The 23,604-nt window shown below is 42.9% G+C and overlaps 1 protein-coding gene across 1 annotated transcript in view; it reads right to left on the reverse strand.

The window, feature by feature from the left end:
- Positions 1–5,487: 5,487 nt before the first annotated feature.
- The window catches only part of HAVCR1 (hepatitis A virus cellular receptor 1), a 31,562-nt gene continuing 13,445 nt past the window's right edge, over positions 5,488–23,604 (reverse strand). Inside the window, exons 3-9 of the mRNA XM_056569501.1 lie at positions 21,414–21,719; positions 14,963–15,028; positions 13,979–14,083; positions 12,179–12,225; positions 10,743–10,824; positions 9,258–9,297; positions 5,488–7,732 (exon numbers count right to left, since the gene is read on the reverse strand). Coding sequence (XP_056425476.1) covers positions 7,618–7,732; positions 9,258–9,297; positions 10,743–10,824; positions 12,179–12,225; positions 13,979–14,083; positions 14,963–15,028; positions 21,414–21,719 — 761 coding nt within the window. The 3' untranslated portion in view covers positions 5,488–7,617. The remainder of the gene's footprint in view (positions 7,733–9,257; positions 9,298–10,742; positions 10,825–12,178; positions 12,226–13,978; positions 14,084–14,962; positions 15,029–21,413; positions 21,720–23,604) is intronic.

Genomic DNA, 23,604 nt, shown 5'->3' on the forward strand with positions numbered 1-23,604 from the left:
GATAGTCACATTTGATTGCGGCATTCAAGTGTTAAACGGAGTGACTTGGGATCCACACAGGGCTCGGGGCTTGTGTAGCTCATGCACAGTGAGTCTGTAAGGCCATTTCTTAATCAGGGAGACTCAGTGTATGTGCTCTGCAACCCCCATCACTGCGATACTGTTCTGTGGGTGTTTCTTGGGATCATACTGTTCTGTGGGTATTTGTTGGGATCATACTGTTCTGTGGGTATTTGTTGGGATCATACTGTTCTGTGGGTATTTGTTGGGATCATACTGTTCTGTGGGTATTTGTTGGGATCATACTGTTCTGTGGGTATTTCTTGGGATCATACTGTTCTGTAGGTATTTGTTGGGATTATACTGTTCTGTAGGTATTTGTTGGGATCATACTGTTCTGTAGGTATTTGTTGGAATCATACTGTTCCGTGGGTATTTGTAGGAATCAAACTGTTCCGTAGGTATTTGTTGGGATCATACTGTTCTGTGCGTATTTGTTGGGATCATACTGTTCTGTGCGTATTTGTTGGGATCATACTGTTCTGTAGGTATTTGTTGGGATCATACTGTTCTGCGGGTATTTGTAGGGATAAAACTGTTCTGTAGGTATTTGTTGGGATCATACTGTTCTGTGGGTATTTGTTGGGATCATACTGTTCTGTGGGTATTTGTTGGGATCAAACTGTTCTGTAGGTATTTGTTGGGATCATACTGTTCTGTGGGTATTTTTTGGGATCATACTGTTCTGTAGGTATTTGTTGGGATCATACTGTTCTGTAGGTATTTGTTGGGATCATACTGTTCTGTAGGTATTTGTTGGGATCATACAGTTCTGTAGGTATTTGTTGGGATCAAACTGTTCTGTAGGTATTTGTTGGGATCAAACTGTTCTGTAGGTATTTGTTGGGATCATACTGTTCTGTGGGTGTTTCTTGGGATCATACAGTTCTGTAGGTATTTGTTGGGATCATACTGTTCTGTAGGTATTTGTTGGGATCATACTGTTCTGTGGGTATTTTTTGGGATCAAACTGTTCTGTAGGTATTTGTTGGGATCATACTGTTCTGTGGGTATTTGTTGGGATCATACTGTTCTGTGGGTATTTGTTGGGATCAAACTGTTCTGTAGGTATTTGTTGGGATCATACTGTTCTGCAGGTATTTGTTGGGATCATACTGTTCTGTGGGTATTTGTTGGGATCATACTGTTCTGTGGGTAATTGTTGGGATCATACTGTTCTGCGGGTATTTGTTGGGATCATACTGTTCTGTGGGTATTTGTTGGGATCATACTGTTCTGTGGGTATTTCTTGGGATCATACTGTTCTGCAGGTATTTCTTGGGATCATACTGTTCTGCAGGTATTTGTTGGGATCATACTGTTCTGCGGGTATTTGTTGGCATCATACTGTTCTGTGGGTATTTGTTAAGATCATACTGTTCTGTGGGTATTTGTTGGGATCATACTGTTCTGTAGGTATTTGTTGGGATCATACTGTTCTGTAGGTATTTGTTGGGATCATACTGTTCTGTAGGTATTTGTTGGGATCATACTTTTCTGTGGGTATTTGTTGGGATCATACTGTTCTGTGGGTATTTGTTGGGATCATACTGTTCTGTGGGTATTTGTTGGGATCATACTGTTCTGTGGGTATTTGTTGGGATCATACTGTTCTGTAGGTATTTGTTGGGATCATACTGTTCTGTGGGTATTTGTTGGGATCATACTGTTCTGTGGGTATTTGTTGGCATCATACTGTTCTGTGGGTATTTGTTGGGATCATACTGTTCTGTGGGTATTTGTTGGGATCATACTGTTCTGTAGGTATTTGTTGGGATCATACTGTTCTGTAGGTATTTGTTAGGATCATACTGTTCTGTAGGTATTTGTTGGGATCATACTGTTCTGTGGGTATTTGTTGGGATCATACTGTTCTGTGGGTATTTGTTGGGATCATACTGTTCTGTGGGTATTTGTTGGGATCATACTGTTCTGTGGGTATTTGTTGGGAATGAGATCATACCGTTCTCAGAGCATCTGTGGTGGTAGAGTTGTTTTACCAGTGTCTACAGGTAGCATACTATTCTGTAGATGTCAGTGGAACACAGTAATAAGGCATCTGTGACCGGACACTGTTTGAGGGTCTTACTTTTACAAATTTTTAGGATAGTTAAAGGTCCATGTTTGTGGTACTTTGTTTTGCCAAAGTTGAGGACAACAGAAGAAGGTAGGTAATCACATCTGTAACCTTGGTGGTAATGGGAATACACACTTGCACCTTAGTCACACCTTTACAAAGCAATGTCTTCACCATCCTACCATCTTCTTAGTAACTAAGTTTTACTTTTCCTTAGTAGAGTTTCTTACACCATGTCCTATTAAGGCAAAATATACATTGTATCATAGGGTAACAGGATTCTACCAAGTGTGGGTATGATAAAGTTCTGCAGAACAATTCTAAGGAGCTCTAGGACAGGTGGAGTTGCACTAGTTCTTTACAAATTTAGAGACTACAACACTAAATTTGGTACCTCAAATTATCTATAAGTTTTTTGTTTTTGGTTAATTCATTATGATATGATAACATGGTCTATCTTGGTATTATTAGAATTTTCTGGTTGTAGCAATGTAGAGGAACCCTCAAGAGGTCAGAAAGATATCAGAGTGAAAAAGTACATGTTAAATACTTAACAGAGAAGACCCAGAGAAGATTGGTTTAATCTTTAATGGGGTACTCCGGTGAAAACCTTTTTTCTTTTAAATCAACTGGTGCCAGAAATTTAAACAGATTTGTAAATTACTTCTATTAAAAAATCTTAATCCTTCCTGTACTTATTAGCTGCTGAATACTACAGAGGAAATTCTTTTCTTTTTGGAATTCTCTCTGATGACATTATAATAATAATAACCCTTTATTTATTGTTGTCCTTAGTGGGATTTGAACCCAAGGCACCAGCACTGCAAGGCGGCAGTGCTAACCACTGAGCCACCATGCTGCCCTTAGCATACATCTGCTATGCATGGTTGCTAAAATGGACAGAGATGTCAGCAGAGAGCACTGTGGTCGTGATGCCATCAGTGTTCCAAAAAGAAAGGAATTTCCTCTGTAGCATTCAGCAGCTAATAAGTACAGTGACCCCCCGACCTACGATGGCCCCGACATATGATCAAATTGACTTACGATGGCCTCTCAGAGGCCATCGCATATCAATGTCAGCATCGACATACGATGCTTTTTTATGTCGGGGCCATCGCATTAAGTGCTATCCGACAGCGCAAAATGCTTAAGCTGCTGCCGGATAGCAGCTTAATGTTCCCCGTGTGGTGCCGTAAGTATTACTTACCCCTCCACGATGCTCCGGGGTGCCCTCCGGGTCCAGCGCTGGTCTTCCGGTGTCTTCTCGGCCCTTTCCGATGATGTCAATACGCTGCTGCGCATGTCATCCAATAGGAATGGCATACGCAGCGGCGCAATGACATCGCTACGCAGGCCCAGTAAGGCCTTGCGGAAGACAGCAGAGGAGCGGAGAAGACAGCGGAGGAGCGGAGAAGACAGCGGAGGAGAGGAGAAGACCAGGAGAGCCCAGCAGAGGACCGGAGATGACCAGGGGAGGCCCGGGGTCACCATCAGGAGTGGCAGGGACACCATCGCGAGCGGCGGGGACAGGTGAGTACAGCTTCCTATACTTTACATTGCACGAATCCCTCAACATATGATGGATTCGACAAACGATGGCTCGTTTGGAACGAATTACCATCGTATGTTGAGGGACCACTGTACTGGAAGGATTAAAATTTTTTAATAGAAGTAATTTACAAATATGAATTCGGATAGAATACAGACATGGCGCACATCTACAATCTTGTATAGTGATCTGATTGCTTCTCAGCATAATTTCAAAAACTAACAGGTTGTTAGTATACATTTTTGATCAAAAAGTACAAGCCCACTCGCCACGTCAAGGCCACCTATTCAGAGTGGGTCCCTAACATCCCTAGCATAAAATGGCGTAGCACCGCGCGGCGACCACCACCGCCGCCGCGACACCAGTGCCCAAGGGGGCGGGGGGGGGGGGGGAGCGACCCACTGGCAGAGCGGCCCCAATGCCACTCAAACCAGTCATGCGCCGCACCCGCCCGCAGACACAGCGCCACGGCAGCAACGGACGCCGCCCTGCACCACACCAGTGTGAACAAGGTGTAATGGCTCACTTACCCTGCTCTCCCAGTCAGACTGGGAGGCTGCTAGGAGTGAAATGGCCCTAGTGTGGCTAATTACCACCTATATAGGTTTGGGCTGAGGGGGTGGGGAAGAGTGCAGCACATGTTCAAAAAAAAAAAAAAAAGGAAGGATAGAAATCACAGTGTGAATTCGGATAGAATACAGACATGGCGCACATCTACAATCTTGTATAGTGATCTGATTGCTTCTCAGCATAATTTCAAAAACTAACAGGTTGTTAGTATACATTTTTGATCAAAAAGTACAAGCCCATATTTTTGATATTATGCTGAGAAGCAATCAGATCATTATACAAGATTGTAGATGTGCGCCATGTCTGTACTCTACCCGAATTCATAATTTACAAATATGTTTAACTTTCTGGCACCAGTTGATTTAAAAGAAAAAAGGTACCCAGTCATGAATCGATCCACCGGCTGTATCCTGTCATGCTGCTTGTTTTAATTGCACCGATGGAATAAAATAATTCACAGTTTTTGCACCTATTTTGTGAGTGCGCCCCTTACTTCTACCTTTCTGAAAAATATAATGTATCACCTTCATCTTCAACATATAATGTATCACCTTCATCTTCCACGTATTATGTATCACCTTCATCTTCAACGTATACTGTATCACCTTCATCTCCAACGTATAATGTATCACCTTCATCTCCAACGTATAATGTATCACCTTCATCTTCAACATATAATGTATCACCTTCATCTTCAACATATAATGTATCACCTTCATCAATTTTTTCCATCTCTTGTTTTTCATCATTTGTGCCCAGTATGACAACGTGTTGGAAGCAGTGTGCAGTGCATCACTTGTGTGAGACAGAACCTGTGGGCTTTCAATGGATAGGGTATAAGTGTAGCTCCCCAGACTACCCTTTTAGGCAAGGGACCTCCTGCCTTCTAGGGTTTTCCCCAATATATGCCCATGAGTAACTGTAACTGCATACAGTGTACCTGCTCACAGTCTCAACCCAATGCAACCATTAGGTGGTAGCAACAAGGACATCAACAGTGTGAACTTTAGGTGCATAAAGTGCAAATGTAGCAAAGTGCATGACACAAAGGAGCAAAACATCATATCCGACAACCAATAGACACCACACAAATAACATGCAGTGGGACACTGCTCTATGCAGATCGGCAGTTGACACATTCTTGGATTATTGCTATGCAGCATCACTACGTCATTTCAATATTGCTGTGCAGTTTCACTTTAAGGTAGTTATCGCAAATCAAGGACTGCAATCTTAAAAACAAAGTTTTAATGTTCATCCATTTGCCATCATAAACCAATGAGGCAGTTACAATAAGAAATGTAAACAAAGCCGGAGAAGATATCATCGAGAAATATGTATAGTGCAATAGGTTTTAAAGCCCTGAATTTAAAGGAATTCTCCACATAAATGATATAAATTTATCACAAAAATCTGATTAATAGGGCAATAGGAGAGAGTGAAACCACACTGTGAGTATATCTAGGCATACCCACAGGACATCAACAATTCAGGATTGAGCTGAACACCTAAGTGACGCTTAAGAGGACCTGTGCCCATACCAATAAATTTGCATTATCATTACATAGCTTAAGGTGCAATGATCACACATTGTTTTAAACTTTATTGATACGCCCTTCCGTACTTGAGATATGAGGGTTTATAGTTTGTCTGACAATTCAGACATCGCTGTGACATCACTGTGTGCATTGATGCTACATTGTGACATCACTGTGCACATTTTCCATATACTTTGACAGCAGTGTATGCATTATCCCAGTACAATGTCACTACAATATAATGCATAATCCAGATACTGTGACATCATTGTATATGCCTTAGTTATGTACTGTGACATCACTGTGTGCATTCTCCTTGGTCTATAACATCACTGCGAGAATGATATCTGTTCTGTAACATCATTGTGGAAATTATACCTGTACTTTGACTTCATTGTGAGCATTATCCCTGTACTGTGACATTACAATGGGCATTATCCTTGTTTTGTGACATCATTGTGTGCATTATTCTTGTCCTGTGACATCCCTGTGAACATTATCCCTGTACTGTGACATCACTGGGAGCATTATCCCTGTACTGTGACATTACTGTGTGCATTATCCTTGTTTTGTGACATTATTGTGTGCATTATTCTTGTCCTATGACATCATTGTGTGCATGATCCCTGTTCAGTGACATCAATTTGTGCATGATCCCAGTAAGTTGTTGCATAATTTCTGGACTGTAATTACCGGTAGTTCTCATCATGCATTACCAAGTATATTAGCCCCATGCTTTGACATTACTGTGTGCATTGTTCCTGTGCTATGACATCACTTTGTGCTCTATTTCTATGCATGGCGCAAAATGATTATGAGCTTTTTATGTTCTCAAGACACTGGTGGAGGTGGTCATGGTGATATGGCCCCATTCCAAGTTATAGTATAGGACCCCATGGTTACTTGTTACACTCCTAGATAAGACTATACATAAAATAATAAAAGTATGGTATGTCCAATAAACATTAGCTACATCCAGTGCAGTAGATTGGCAGTACTAACATTTTTTTCTGCACTGAACCATCCGCCATGTCTGGTTGAACAAGGCTGTGTTCACATTTGTGTCCTAATCCCTTAGTCCTGACATTGTAGAAGGTACCATTGGTTGGGGTCTGTGAGCTGGGACCCCTGTTAGTAATCTAACACTTTGGGCATTCCTTCAGTGGAAATTCGGTGGAACTTCAACATTCCTGGGCTATGAACCGTCACTTGCATTATCGTGTGGCATGTGCCAATGACATGTCAGAAAGCATCAGTACCTAGAATATAGCAAATCCACTAAAAAAAAATGATGCAATAAACCAATATACATGATTCTTCCTATGCTTCATTTGTGGCCATCGGCTTGACTTTTTCAAGACTCTCTGTATCCACTAGATATATAGAGAGCAGGTCTACTGTAAAGGCGTTTGCCAATTCACAAGGTGTCTGCTGTTCAGTGATCAGCTACAATCTGCGGCAGAACCTGTTAGGAAGAGATTCATTTCCCTGCAATACCCCCAGAGGGCAAATAAGGTGTATTACACAACTAAAATCAATGACTGTCCATATAATGGATAGGTTATTTAAATCCAGAGACTAGTACATGTTTCAATATTATATGGTATTTTTTCTTTAAAAAAAAAAAAATTGAACAAGTAGAAAAATGTTGATATCTAAACTTTGTACATGGAACACCTTAATATGTTTATGGTTCAAGAAGACCTTGGAAAGTGTTGGTGTACAAAGCCAAGATGTGGTTATTTCCTTAGAAGAACTAGACAAAAATTTGGTCCAAGTTACTGGTAGAGAAGGTCGACCTGTCCATTGTCCAGTGTTATCAATCAGTCCTCGCTGATATTCCCTATGTGGTTGGTTTTGGTCTTGTCCTCTTCGCCCGCTGTGTTGTGGTCCTTTGTGTCAGCCTGAGATTCCTCAGCATGGTTGACAAGTTCGAGACTGGGGACAAGACATATGGGACTTAGTATAAAGTATCTCATATTCTTACTTACCATAATATTCTCAAATCAAGCCAATAGACACCAGCGATGTGTGCCAAAACTGTTCATATGCCGCAGTCACTACTGACTATTGTATTTCAACAGTTTAATGACCAGCATTGAAGTGATCTCTGATATCAGTCAATATGGGATGGAGTTGGTTCCAACTCTCTAGCTCTCGCCATACTCCCTCACCTGACCGATGCCATACATGCATACCATTGGTCTGGAAGGAGTTAAGGGGAACCTGTCACCATAAAAATCTCATCTATTCACATCATGTAATAGAGCAGGAGTAGCTGAATAGATTGAAATATATATTTGTGGGTAAAGATGCAGTAGAACTTGTAACTTATTGATCAATATCGCTGATCTTTCTATGAGCTTTCTGTGTACAGTGTCACTTAATGAAAGGACCACCCACTGGACTCCTTAAAGGGGTATTCCAGGGAACTAGAATTATATCCTTTCTACAGCATAGGGGATAAAGGTCGGAACAAGGAGGGACAGACCACTGAAACCCCTCGCAATCTTCTGTATGGGATCTAGCAACACGCCCGTTCTTGGAGTGGTCCGGCCTCCACCTTCCCAGAAGAGCAGGAATGAGGATCCAAGTGCTTCAGTGAGTTGTCAAGCCCTGGACAGGAGACAAGGGGTCCGTACAGGTGTTTATGGGATCCCAGTGGTCGGACCCCCTCATTCAGATACTTATAGTAACGCTGGTGGTTGGGGGCTGCCAATGTGCAGCACGTCCCACTACTTTTCTCGGCCCGAGGTAAGCAAACCTGTAGATGGAACAGCGTGTCCACACCTATGGATAGGGGATAAGTCTAGTTCCACAATGTACCCCTTTAAGGATGGAAAGTCCAGAGATTTTAACTTTAAACATATCTCAAAAAGATACATATCAAGCTGTTCAGCTGTTCCTGTTTTATAACATGATGCTGACAGATAAGATAGCATTAACATGGTGAAAGGTTTCCTTAGAAAAAATCTACAACAGGACTTAAAGGGGTACTCCGCTGCTCAGTGTTTGGAACAAACTGTTTCAGATGCTGGAGCCGGCGCCGGGAGCTCTTGGTGTCATAGCCCCACCCCCTCTTGACGTCACACCCCGCCACTCAATGCAAGTCTATGGGAGGGGGCGTGACAGCCCTCCCATAGACTTGCATTGAGGGGGTGGGGCGTGATGTCATGAGGGGGTGGGGCTATGATGTCACGGCTCAGACTTCAGAACAGTTTGTTCCAAATGCTGAGCAGTGGAGTACCCCTTTAAAATAAACCACTACATCTTTGACACTGGATTATAGTGTAGGATGCTGGAATATCATGATCCTGGATTGGAATGTAGAAAGGATTCTTCATTGAGATCCCATGGACTATAAGAATTTTTTTCTTTCAAAAACCCCTGAATATAATACATATAAAAAAAATTATAAATGTCATATGTAGATTCTGACATAGTGGGCACAACAGATACTTACTGTGGATCCAAGCCTAGAGGGTAATGTCCTTGCTTCCGAACTAATAGATGAAATAAAAATTTTGTATTTCAGATAAAGCTTTACAGTTAGAAATCCATTTTTATTTTTCTTGTTCTTATCTTATGGGGAACAGCGATGGGCACCTGTCTCATGCCCTCAAATGAAAGATTTTTGTTTTGCCCCATTGATCTCTTTAACATGAAATAATCCACCCCACCAAAAGCTTTCTATGGATGTAAATAAAGGCAATCAGCCCTACCCACCCAATAAGATGGAACGCCTTGTCTATATCGGTCACCTCTATCATATCCTCCCATATATCCAGAGCTCATGTTTATGCATTCTTTCTATAAACCAAAGCTTTCTCAGTTTTGGAATACAATGCATGTTTTTAAAAGTTACATTTTTTAACCCCTTAAGGACCACAGGTTTTTCTGTTTTGCTCCACTTTAGTTTTTTTCCTCATCACCTTCTAAAAATCCTAAAGCTTCAATTTTACACCTACAGACTCATATGGGGCAATTGAAATTTGTAATGACATCAATCATTTTACCACAAAATTAACATCAAACCCAGAAAAAAATATTTATGGGGCAAAATTGGGGCATTTTGTATATTTTTGGGGCTTCCGATTCTACGCAGTGCACTTTTCGGTAAAAATTACACCATATATTTATTCTGTAGGTCCATATGGTTACAATTATACCCAATTTATATAGGTTTTTCTTTATTTTACTACTTAAAAAAAAAATGTCACTACATGCACCAAAATTAGTGCCTTTAAAATTGTCCTCTTCTGACCCCTATAAGTTTTAAATTTTTCTGCATACGAGGATGTATGAGGGCTAATTTTTTTTGTGCCGTGATCTGAAGTTTTTATTGGTACCATTTTTATTTTGATCTGACTTTTTGATCGCTTTTTATACATTTTTTTATAGTATAAAAAGTGACCAAAAATACGCTATTTTGGACTTTTGGAATTTATTTATGGGCACGTCATTTACCGTGCAGTTTAATTAATGATATATTTTTATAGTTCAGACATTTACACATGTGGCGATACCACATATGTTTATATTTTTTTTATTTACAATGTTTTTTTTTTAATGGGAAAAGGGGGGATTCAAACTGTTATTAGGAAAGGGGTTACATCCCATCTATTAACTCATTTTTTACACTTTTCTTTTGTCTTTTGGGACTATAACATGCAGTACACTGATTGAACACACTGATCAATGCTATGCCATATCTTTGCATTGATCAGTGTTATCGGCGGTCGATTGCTCAAGCCTGGATCTCAGGCTTGAAGCAATCAAATGCTGATCGGACAGCGTGGAGCACAGTAAGGTACCTCCCGCTGTCCTCTCAGCTGTTTGGGATGCCGAGGCGGTCCCGAACAGCTCCGCTAAGCTAACACAAAAATATCCACTGAAATCAAGTTTTTTTTCCTGAACCAGAAGACCCCTTGAAATATTTTTGACTTACCTTTAAATTGTAGAAGTATTGCACAGATCACTATTAGTGCAAATACAGATACACTAATAGCGATGACAATGGTACTTGTATCCTGCAACAGAAAGACTTGTCAGAATCGTGGCCTGGGGGTTACCCATTCTACCCATCAAAGTTCTCAAAACTTAAGGTATGATAATTTAGAAGTTTCCCCACAATAGGATTTGGTGACATATAAATAAGCCATACTATTAAATGACTTATTCCAGTAGGTAGACACCCCACCCTACAATCATACATACAATACATACACAGAGACCCTTGCATAGACTATATATATGCTTGGTCCAGTAGGTGTCAGCAGTGGGTCCTCTGTGGCTAAGGCCATTATTACATGAAATGATTATCGACTGAATAGGAAACTATTGCTCTGTGTAAGAGAGCCAGCGATAACCAAAACTGAGCAATAAGCTTGTTAATCCTCGTAATTTGGCCCTAGAGGTCAGTGTAATACACACCAAAAGTGATTATCTGGGGATGAGTGTCTGATTCTCGACCACTGGAACCCCTTGCAATCTCCAGAAAGGGGACAGTCTTCTACCTTGGGCTTCTGAAGTAGGTGCTGGAGCGCTCCAAGGTAGGAGACAGGCCCCAAACTGGTCTCATGTGTGACGTCCCGCTCCACCAATCACTGCGGCAGCGGTGGCCCGCCTCAGCTGGTGGCTGGCAGAGAGGTCTGCCGCTCCTGAGACCAGTATGTCTATAGCACTCCGAGGTAGGAGATGGGCCCCATCCTGTGGATAGGGGATATGTTTTATTCCCCTTAATCCCCCAAAAGGTAGTCAGACATGAAAGACGGAGCACTCGACACAGCTCCCATAATGACCAGTTGTGATGCCCAGGAACACTTAGATCCGTAACAAATTCAGCGGGTTGCTCAATCCAGAATTCAGAGTGAAATATCCACCAAAGATGAAAAAACGGCTGTGCTTCATTCAATACACCTTGTGCCCGAAATAGCTATCACACTCATGGCATTCCTCCTCCCCATGCTGTAAGTCTGCCGGTGTATTGAATAAAGCATAGCCGTTTTTTCATCTGTGGTGAGTGCCATCTTCATCCTTTTATGCATATTTCACCCCTAAAGGTAGTTGTACACTTTCTATAACTGTCGTCCAAACATTCAGTCAGCTGGTACTTGTTTCTCCCAACCTTCCCATACACAGGAATGTTGGGCATGGCTGAAGGTTTATGTGTCCTCAAAGGGAAGGGGTAAGCTGCAGCCAGACAATTCTGCCAGAACAATAGGGTCAGGCAGAAGAAATCCAACAACTGTGGGGGAGGACTCCATACACCTTAGACAGTCGGGTGGTTTGACTGATTTTTGTCTAAGATGCATTGGCCTTGCACTGACCCCTGCTAGCCGACTATGAGTCAATTTATATAATAATTTGGTTTAAGACTTTTACCTTTCTCTGTAGAGCGGTGACATTTCCCTGAAACAAATCTGACATTCCTACAAGTAAAAAAAGAATAATTAATGTGACCTTCCCTACAACAAATATACTACTGCATCAATATCCACAACTAATGCCCTGAATTTGTTCTTGTGGGATTATTAGATATTATGGCTAATATTAAACATCTGTAACAAGCCACCAAAACCTCTACAGACCATTTAAAGGTGTCCCCTTAAATTGCAAGGGGCCTGGTGTGTCCCAAACTTCTGCACCTCCTTCTGTTAGGTCCCTGATCAGCATCGGTGGTCTCAATTTCTATATTTAAAGGAGAAATCCAGTGCTGAAAAACGTATCCCCTATCCTAACGATAGGGGAAGAGTTTCAGATCGCGGGGGATCCGACCGCTGGGGCCCCTGCGATCTCCTGTACGGGGCCCCGGCAGCCAGTGGGAAGAGGGCGTGTTGACCACAGCACGAAGCGGCGGCCGACACGCCCCCTCAATACAACTCTATGGCAGAGCCAGAGTGCTGCCTTCGGCAATCTCCGGCTCTGCCATAGCGCAGAATTGAGGGGGCGTGTCGGCCGCCGCTTCATGGGGTGGTCGACACCCGCTTTCTGGCCAGCGAGCCAGGACCCCGTACAGGAGATCGCTGGGGGCCTCAGCGGTCAGACCCCCCTCGACCTGAAACTTATCCCCTATCGTTAGGATAGGGGATACGTTTTTCAGCACCTTCATCTCCTTTAATCTTCTGAGGAAACTATTCTTTTAGAAAAATTATCCTGTGGCATTTTATGGGTCCAAACCCAGGTCAGCAGCTGGGACCTTGAGGCACATTTTTTGCAGAGATGACCCATGATGAACCGACAAGGAATATAAATAAGACATCTCAATAATCCTTCTTAAAGGGGTACTCCACTGCTCAGCGTTTGGAACAAACTGTCACTCCCCCTCCCATAGACTTTCATTGAGGGGGCGGGGCGTGACATCATGAGGGGCCGAGGCTATGACGTCACGAGCAAGAGCTGGCTCCAGTGTTCAAAATGTTTTCCATTGGAGTACCCTTTTAAAGGGTACTCTGGTGCTCCATAGTTGAGCACTGGAGTACCCTTTAAAGTGGTACTCCGGTGGAAAACATTTATTTATTTTTTAAATCAACTGGTGCCAGAAAGTTAAACAGATTTGTAAATCACTTCTATTAAAAAATCTTTACCCTTCCATTACTTTTTAGCAGCTGTATGCTACAGAGGAAATTCTTTTCTTTTTGAATTTCTTTTTTGTCTTGTCCATAGTGCTCTCTGCTGACACCTCTGTCCGTGTCCGGAACTGTCCAGAGCAGCACAGGTTTGCTATGGGGATTTTCTCCTGCTCTGGACAGTTCCTGATACGGGCATCAGGTGTCAGCAGAAAGCACTGTGGACAAGAGACAGAGAGTGCTGTGGACAGAGAGCACTGTGGACAAGACAACAAAAGAAATTCAAAAAGAAAAGAATTTCCTCTGTAGCATACAGCTGCTAAAAAGTACTGGAAGGGTAACGTTTTTTTTAATAAAAGTCATTTACAAATCTGTTTAACTTTCCGGCACCAGTTGTTTTGTACTGGAGTACCCCTTTAATTTAAAGTAAATTCAATCACGATACTGGTTTTACCATAGAAGTTACACTCTAGAAAACAGTCTATTTCCGCAGTATAACTGGAAAACATTATCTTTCCAGTACTGATTTTACTAGATATTTGGAAAAACCCTTTAGAAAAATCCCCCAATTTTTTTATACTAAGTGACAACCCAAATAGTCTTGTCCTAATTTTACCGTCATTATCCGGGGTTGGACTTTTCTGCCATGGAGAAGGTGTGTGGTCTTGTTCTCCAGCAAATGTACTCAGGTCAACATGATCAGGAGTAAACCCTGGGAAATCTAGAAAAGGGAAAATAGAGAACATTATCAAAAATATTAGTGGCAAGATTTATTTATATTAATTGGCATTTTTAAAATAAATAATGAAACTCGCAAAGCAGGTGACTATCCACCATTTTAACCCTGGTCCTGAATCTCCAGTGCTTTTTTTTTTTTCCCCATAGATTCCTAATTGGAATCCAAAAATCCCTATGTTCCCATATATTAATATTGTCAGTGATCCCACAAGCTTTATTAAAAAGGTGCTGAAATGTAACAAAATGAAGAAAAATGAAGAAAATTCACTCTCTTAAAAATACACTCAGCTTGGGCCAGTTATATAGATTTTTTAGCCTGTGATTGTGGGGATTTATACTCCTCTCTTGTTATTATTTTTAGAGAAGCATGCCTGCAGTTACATGCTTTTCCATTTACTGGCCTCCGCTTGTGCGATTAAAAAAGTCCCTGCTCTGCCCCCCTCGACATGTTTCGCTATGGAGTAGCTTTATCAATCGGTAGCTGGAAAATATTGATTGACCCCTCCATATATTGGTCTGTATTGGGATTTTGAATCTCCAGTGCTGTCACTCTGTGGCCACTATGCAATGACCCCGAATTTGTATGTGTGCTGAAGGCCAATCATATGCATCCACTTCTATATTATATAATAGAGTAGAACATATAATAGAACACAGTGATAAGCTGCAGCTTCATCCCCCTCCTCTCCCCTCCCTTCTGTCAGCTAATGTTTTTGGGTACGGTCCCACATAGCGTATACGCACACTAGAAGAAGATGTCATTGTTCCTAACAAGATATTTAATTTACAATTTCCTGTATTCACATAATACTAATATATGAAAGTACATGTTAGAAAAGGGAAGACTCCCACAATCCCGTACCTGAGATCCTGTCACCAGTAGGATCTATTCTCCGTGGTTCACTTTCAGTTATTACTTCTGGGAATCCTACAAAAAGAAAATGGGAGTCAATGCTAAACATCTGCTTGACATAAAATCTTTTGACATGTCCCAGAAATATGTCAAAAGGTTTTGATCTGTCGGGGGCTCAGTGCTGTGACCCCCAATGATCATTACATTGAGCTTGGAGAAGCACGTGGTACACGCTTCACTCCAGGCTCACAGCGATCTCTGGATGGCCCCATTATAAGTCTATGGGGCCTGAAAGCTGAGGAGTGAAGAGTGCTGCCAAGTGCTTCTCCCTGCTCCTTCTAATGGGATTGTGTGATTGTTTACCCACAAGGAGGTGTGGACTTTCCCACAGGGAATTCACAGGTCATTATCCATAAAGTAATCTTAAGTAGCAATGGCTGACTCTAGGAAGTCACCGAAACAAGGTACCATGGCTGAAGACAAGAATTTGTCATTTCAGGCTATGATCAGGACAAGTGAGGAGCTTGCAAAATGGCATCACTTGAAAAATCAAAGTATGTAAATAAGTACACTGGGGGAGATTTATTAAAACCTGCCCAGAGGAAAAGTTGCTGAGTTGCCCATAGAAACCAATCAGATCGCTTCTTTAATTTTTCAGAGGCCTTTTCAAAACTGAAAGAAGCGATCTGATTGGTTGCTATGGGCAACTTGGAAACTTTTCCTCTGGACAGGTTTTGATAAATGTACCCCACTATGTATAAATGTTCAGAATCATTTTGTACAACCTTCACTATAGTGGTTTAATGCATATAGTTAACAGTTACAGTCAAGTTCAAACACCATCTTAAAGGGGTTGTTCAGCAGGAAAAAAAAAAAAACCTGTGTATGGTGTCAAAAAGTGAAATAAAGCATCTTACTAATATAATGTTATAAGCCATAGTGCGCAGATCTCTCCATATCATGCCCCATCAAACTCTCTAAAAGCAGTCTGCTCCCATCCCTGCTCCCCCTCCCTTCCTGTCTGCTTAGGGCCAGAGCACTGATGTGAAGAGGAGAAGCCCATATTACTGCTCATTACATTTTTAGGCAGCAGGAAGCCTTTCCCAGTCACAGTAGTTTCAATCAGAACAGGTTCGCTGCTCTTTTATCTGAACAAAGGCCTCCTGCTGTCTTAAAATCTAATGAGCAGTAGAGCTCCCCTCTTCACATCAATGATCTTATCTTGAGCATTTAGAAATTGATACCTGAAGTCACAGGGACAAGCCAGACCCCCCCATCCGATATTCAGAATGGCACCTGAATCTTCCTGTGCACGGAGCAAGGTTGACATGTTCCCTCCATGCAGTCTCTATGGGAGCTATGGAGACAGTCAAGTGCTGTACTTAGCTGTCTTCAGTGTTCCACACAGGGAGATTGGGGCAACTTTCTGGAGATTGCGGGGGATCACAGGAGATCATTTACTCTATATCTATAGAGAACTTTGGAAATCGAAAAGTGGGTATTGGTGTGACAGTGTGAGCTCAGATTCTAGGTGGTTGTTAGTAGAGTTAGCCTGTATCTATTTCTTTTGATTGACTTTAAAAACAAGTTTGAAATTCACTTCAGGAGACCACCTAGTTCACGTTTACATGGAGAGGCATCCAAAAACCTGTGGTTGGGCTATGACCATACTTTTATCCTCTTAGTTTCACTACTATATGTCATATAAGTGAGCCCTAAACTTTCCCCACAACCCCTTTCCCTGCCTACTTGCATAGTTCCCCTAAACGGTTGCTCTACAACTTGGAGACAGTCCATTCACTAACTAAGGTGCAGGGGTGTCATTATCGATAAATAGGAACTGTACAAGGTCGGGGACACAAGTCAGGTTAACAACTATAACACACAGACAGGGAACCAGAATACTAAATAACGGCAGAAATGCAAAGTAGGAAAAAGATATCAGGAAGACATGGCAGCAGGAATATAGTATACAGACAACAGCCCAAGAACCAAAGCAGATTAAACGGCAGATATGAGAATTTGAACAAGACAATATAACTAGAATAGAAAACAGCGAGACTAGACCACGAATGCAGAGAATGGACAGTCAAACTGAAGTCAGACACCATATAGATCAAGAATAGGCAAAAACGCACAAATACCAAAAGTCTGAACATGGACCTAACTGACTCGAAGCTTAAGAACAGAACCAACCATAGGAGGAGCGGGATTAACTTGAAAACCAAACTCCAAACATGGAGGAATACAAAATGCAAAACAGGTCAAGATTGAGGATACACAGAAACGGGAGTGAACACAAGCCAAAATACAAGAAGAAAGTCATTAATACAGAAACTAAACTGGACAGGATAAAACCGACCGGTAGAGACAAATAACTGGACAGTAAGAACACTGGTAAAAGCCAAACCGGACAAAAACTAATTTGCCATGGCTATACAAAGTACATGTGGGCACAGACACAGACAAGAGTACAAGGTAAGAGTCAAGTGATGTCAAATCAGCAGCCATCTACAAAGGATGAAGAGCCTAGAAATAACTCCTCCTAGCTGCCAATTGGTCAAAGACTGTAACCCTTACCTGACCAGGAAGCAAAAAACACAGACTGGCCAGCTCAGCTCATTACAATATATGGTCAGTTATATAGTTATAACTAGAGATGAGTGAATTTTGAAAAATTTAATTCGGCCGATTTGCCGAATTTTCCCCCAAAAACTTGGTTCGGTCCGAATTTATTCGCAGTGAATCTGTATTAAAAACGGCTATTTCTGCCTACAGAGAGCCAAAATAGGAGTGTAGAACACTTTGTCTTGCTGTAACATGCATTGGGTGTGTGCTGGGTTAATGAAATAATACTGTTATTCAGTATGACATGCAGATTGCAGGCATCGCTATTAGAATCACTGTCACAGAGCGGCACAATGAAAGAGCCTGGAGGTGGCGGCAGCATGAGGAGACCATATAGTGGCTGAATGACCCAGCCTGGAGGTGGCAACAGCCTGACGAGACCATAGGGCCTCACAATTGAAAAGATTAAAGATATTTTTTAACATTTAATTTGAAGATTTCAAATAGATAAACCTAACAAGTTTTATTTAATGTGCCAGCAGCATGAGGAGACCACATGGTGGTACAGTGACACAGCCTGGAGGTGGTGGAAGCATGAGGAGACCATATAGTAGCAGAATGAGAAAGCCTGGAGGTGGCAGCAGTATAAGGAGAGCATATGGTGGCAGAATGAGATGGTCTGGAGCTGGCATCAGCAGCATCAGGAGTTCTGAAAGTGACCCGGTGACATAGTGGGGTGGTGGGTGGCAATACCAGTACCTTGTGACAATGGTGGGTGAAAAAAGGAGAACTTGGCATCAGATGTGTGGCATCAGGCGGGTGGCAGGATCAGAATAGTAGCTGAGGCAGGTAGGCAGAAGAAAATGGCCTCTTTTGTAAAAGTGTTAGTGTACACAATTAAGTATTGAGGATATGCATTTTGCAAAACTTAACATTTAAAAATATTCTTAGGATAAAATATAAGTACCTACATTTTTTTTTTTTATCAAACAAAAGGAAAGGCGTGCAAAAAACACCATGTGCCACCTACACCACCAAGTATTGATGTGATGCAAAGACCTCTTAAAGGTTGAAGGGAACAACGTATGGTTTATTGTAACCAGTGGGGGTAAAAACTTCCCCTGCAAGACCCTACTCACGCATTATTAATTCCCTTCTTGGCAAATGTTACTCGCCCCAAAAAGGGCGGCCCCACACAGGAACTTCTCCCTATTTCCACCTGCAAATACTGCCATTTCCCAGGGCTTTGAGGTGGAATTAGGGAGAGGTTCCTGTGTGGAGCCGCCCTTTTTAAGACGAGTAACATTTTCCTCGAAAAGGTGGAAGGGAACAATGTTTTGTCCATTGTAGCAGGTGGGGGTAAAAAATTCCCCTTCAAGGCCCTACTCTTGCCATATCAATTCCCTTCTTGGCAAGTGTTACTCGCCCCAAAAAGGGCGGTGTTTTTAGATGGAAATTGGGAGAGGTTCCTGTGTGGGGCCACCCTTTTTGACGCGAGTAACACTTGCCAAGAAGGGAATTCATAATGCGAGAGTAGGGCCTTACAGGAGAAGTTTTTACCCCCACTGGTTACAATGGACCATACGTTGTTCCCTTCCACCTTTGCATCACATCAATACTTGTTGGTGTAGGTGGCACATAGAATTTTTTGCACACCTTAACCTTTTGTTTGATTAAAAATAATATAAAAATATATTTTATCCTAAGAAAAGTTAAGTTTTAGCTAATGCATATCCTCAATACTTGTGGTCTGATGCGGAGGAATGTTTGTAACTGGGGAGCAGCACCTTAAAAATCTTTTGCACTATCCATATTTGTGAAGTGTTGGTGTGGCACCATGGTCAATCTACTCTGATGCATCAGGCATTGGTGGGTGGAAATCCTGGCTGAACCATGCCTGATTCTTCTTCACAAAGGTCAGTCTCTCCACATTTTTCATGGACAGACAAGTTGGCCTTAAACACCCGCTCTGATGCCACACTACTGGGCGGGCAGGACATCTTTTCCAGGGCAAACTCTGCTAGTTGCAGCCACAAATCAATTTTGGCTGCCCAGAAGTCCAGCGGATCTTCAAAGTTTGTTGGCATGGTCATGTTAAGGTATGCCACCACCTGCTTCAGGTCTTGCTCCAGGTCTACCTGCTGCTGATGGTTTGCTTCACTATGTGGGTGAAGAAAACTACTCATAAGCGACTGTAGACTCAGGCTGCTGCTGATGGAGCTGCTCCTGCCACCCCACCCCCTTCCCAGCAGCCATGGCAGGGGAAGATGAGCGCAGAGGCCCCCCCGAGTCAGACCTGCGAGAGGATGGACGATGGCGCAGATAGGCATCGGCCAACTGACTACATAGGATGTCTCTGTAGTAGGTCAGTTTGTCCCCCCTCTCAGTGGGTGTAAAAAAGGCCCCCATTTTGTGCTGGTAGCGAGGGTCCAATAAGGTGGAGAGCCAGTATTTGTGGAGAGCCAGTATTCGGCGGTCACTGTGCAAGCAAGTGAGCATGCATTGTGCCATTTGTGCAAATGACTTGTAGGGACTCGCTGCCTCCATCTCCACTGCATACTGCAACGGTGTGTCTGGGTCCTCTGTCTCGCATTCCTCATAACCCTCTAGCTCCTCTAGCAGTTCCTCCCCTGTGTGACTCCGTTCGCCAAGGCAAACCATGTGAAGAACAGTGTGACACCGCCGTGGGGCCGTGTTTTTTTTTAGGTGGAAATAGGGAGAGTTTCCTGTGTGGGGCCACCCTTTTTGCAGCAAACATGGTATGCTGAAGGGCCACTGAGACTTGTCTGGGCAGTGGAGACTGAGGACACGGTGGAGGATGAGGAGGCAAAGTCGCACACTGTCACAGGACCAATGGCCTGAGAGCGTGGAGGCTGAAGCGGCGTGACCTGACCAATTTGCTGTTGTGGCTGTGCAGAAACCACATTTGCCCAGTGGGCCGTAAAGGACATGTATTGTCCCTGACCATAGTTACAGCTGCACACGTTGGCGCTGCCGAGCACTTTGGTACACACCGACAGGCTCAAGGACTGGCCCACTTTCAGTTCCACAATATTGTGCAGGGCACGTTTGTCTCCAATAACACGCGCCGTCATCTTCCTTGCTATATTGAACTTATTATGTGAATGGCTTTCGCCCTCCTTACCTACAGTTGCACATTTGGTAGAGGCATTGAAACATCTGTTCGCCTTAGAGAGGAGGGAGGCACTGCATCGTAAAGAAAAGACAGCAAAAAAGCTCTTTAAGAAATGTTAAATGTTCCTGACTACATATTATTCAACCTCAGAGATTACATCTATAGTCCGCCCTTTTGCATCTATCCAATGGTATGTTATCTCAGCTTTGGCTGGATCTTTAGGGGCGCTGAAAATACCTTGATGTGTCCTGAGTCTTCATTGCTATCCTATAATATTCCTTGCTCGAATCTAGTGTCATTTCTTCAAATGCTTCTTGATGGACGCAGAGAGGTTCTGGACGGCAGCTTCTTGTATGTCTGTATGGTTGGTTAGTCCTGTCTCTCCCCCCCTGTCTGTCCGTTGGTATTTTAAAATTATTGTTCAAGAGTTTTATACATACATCCAGTCATGCTGCATCTGACTCAGGGTCATCCCGCCGACCCTTGTTCCCGCCTTCCCAGGATTCCTTGCCCCATATGCTCACATGTGGATCCACTATTTCAGATGCCCTGGTGCCTGGACTGCACTAAATGGAGTTTAATGAAGCAATTTGCGCAATTGAATCACATCGATATTCGCATTCATTACGAATCAAATTTTTCCTGAAATTTGTAACGAATTCGGATTCATTTCGCTCAGCCCTAGTCATAACCTCTTGACCTCTTGGTCTATACACCATGCACTATATACTAAGGAATAAATTTTTCTGCTTTTACCTGAGCTCCTAGGTATCAGGTCTTTGCTCCCTGTTGTACCAGTGGAAAAGACATTTGTTGATCGAGTTATAGTCCTTGGAGATAAAGATGGTGGAGATTCTGTCCTCATAAGTGGTGGTGAGGTATTGATAGTAACGGATGGAGGTGGGTAAGTAGTTACCTCCACAGATGTAGTTAATGGAATGAAAGGTTCCGGAGTAGTCAACATAGGTGGTGGTGTTGTAGTTGTCTTTACGGTTGTAGGTTTTGGAGTTGTCTTTGGAGTTGTAGTTGCTGGAGTGGTAGTTCTCACTGTTGTTGTAGGCGCTACAAAAATTTGACAACATTATTTGAAGACAAATGATAGGACAAATACATTTATGTCATATAATATAATATAGCTTTTGCGGTAACCAGTAACAAAAAGTTGATGAAACCCAGAAGCTCCTGGACAAAATCTGTAACAGGGCCCCCACCTTCCATGTGCCCTTTATTATACTGGTGTGTAATTATGAAACAGAACAGCCTTCAGGCCATTTGAAGCACCTGGGCCCATTGGCAACTACTATTTTTAACCACCCTGCTGTACATGTGCCATCAGTGAAATGATAAGATTGGGACATTTAAGGCCGTCCTAGCAACACCCTCAAATCCCTTTAAAAATCAGTGGATCCCAACGGGCGATTTTTGGTGGCATGAGCTGAAGATCTACTGTGTACACATGGTGTCCTGATGCATTGGGCAAGTTGAATTTCATCATGCTCGATCCCTTGTCCTCAGGGGAGATAAACAGCTTATTAACCTTTTACACCTCAGGAACTAACAGGGTATATGATCAATGCCAGTTCCTTGAGCCCACCAGAGGACATAATTCTGAGTACACATCCACTTTTAGTTGCATTGTAATCATTGTTGCTCTCATTGTACATACAGGACCTATCGATAAGATCTTATAGGCTATTTGCAACTCATCCCCTTAAAAAAGACATCCCCCTTAGACACCTTATCCCCTATCCAAAGGATAGGGGATAAGATGTCTAAACTCTCCGGCCTGGCACCCCAGTAATCCGCATGCACAGAGTGATCATGAGCAACCACAGCCGTTAGGCCCCCTCCCATAGTCATTAAAGGACATCTGCAGCAAAAGACAACTTATCCCCCATCCACAGGATAAGGGATCAGTGTCTGATTGCGGATGGTCAGACTGCTGGGACCCCGCACGATCGCGCAAACGGGGCCCCAGCGTTGCCGCTCTATGTGAGCGGCTAATGCGCGTAGCGTCGACCACTCTCCATACAGTTCTATTGGAGAGGCAAGAATGCTGCCTCCCCGCCTCTCCCATAGAACTACATGTAGGAGGCAAGTCGGCCATGATGTCATGCTGCGGCTGGCATGCCTCCTGCACGGGAGAGACGTGGCCCCGTGCAGGAGATCACCGGGGGTCCCAGCGGACGGACCACCCCCCACGATCAAACACTTATCCCCTCCCCCCCTGTGGATAGGGGATAAGTTGTCTTTTGCTGCAGATATCCTTTAATGGAGGGTGGCGTGACAACCACAACCATCCAAAGCCTAGCACAGCCAGTGTTCTGAACATCAATGTTCAGAACACCAGGGTGCCAGGTCTTTGTTCGCGGGGGTCTCAGTGGCCGGAATCGCTGCGATCCTATGGATGGGGAATAAGATGTCTAGGGCCAGAGTACCCCTTTAATGACAAATTATTTGGGTCAAAAGTTACTTCGAAATGGAGATGTCTACTACTAGATTTTAGAAGCTCATTGGTGCATCAGAGCAACATCCTCTTGTGGGCCAGTCCAGACCAGTCTACAAGAATTAGGACCAGATAAACAGTGCCACATTTTGGGTGTATACGGCATGGATAATAACTGGTAGGTTATAGTTGTTGTTCAGGAACTTGCTCCTGTCCCACTACACATCATTGTTGGTCACCAAGCTCCAGTGGAGGGGGACCATTAAAGGGGTTGTCTGGGGATAAATATTTTATAAATTACTTAGGAAGATGTAAAATAAAAAAGGTAAGACTCACCTACCTCGATCCCCGCAGCTACTATTCTATTGACTTCTGATCCCTGCTCGTCACCGTATTTTTCTAGTTCCTGTGATGCTTCAACTCCATAAAAGATGCCAGCTCAGCCAAGCACTCAATATGTCACTTGAACCAGGGATAAATGGTCATTAGAACGGCACATTT

The sequence above is a fragment of the Hyla sarda genome, chromosome 4 (assembly GCF_029499605.1).
Source record: "Hyla sarda isolate aHylSar1 chromosome 4, aHylSar1.hap1, whole genome shotgun sequence".
Classification (NCBI taxonomy): domain Eukaryota; kingdom Metazoa; phylum Chordata; class Amphibia; order Anura; family Hylidae; genus Hyla; species Hyla sarda.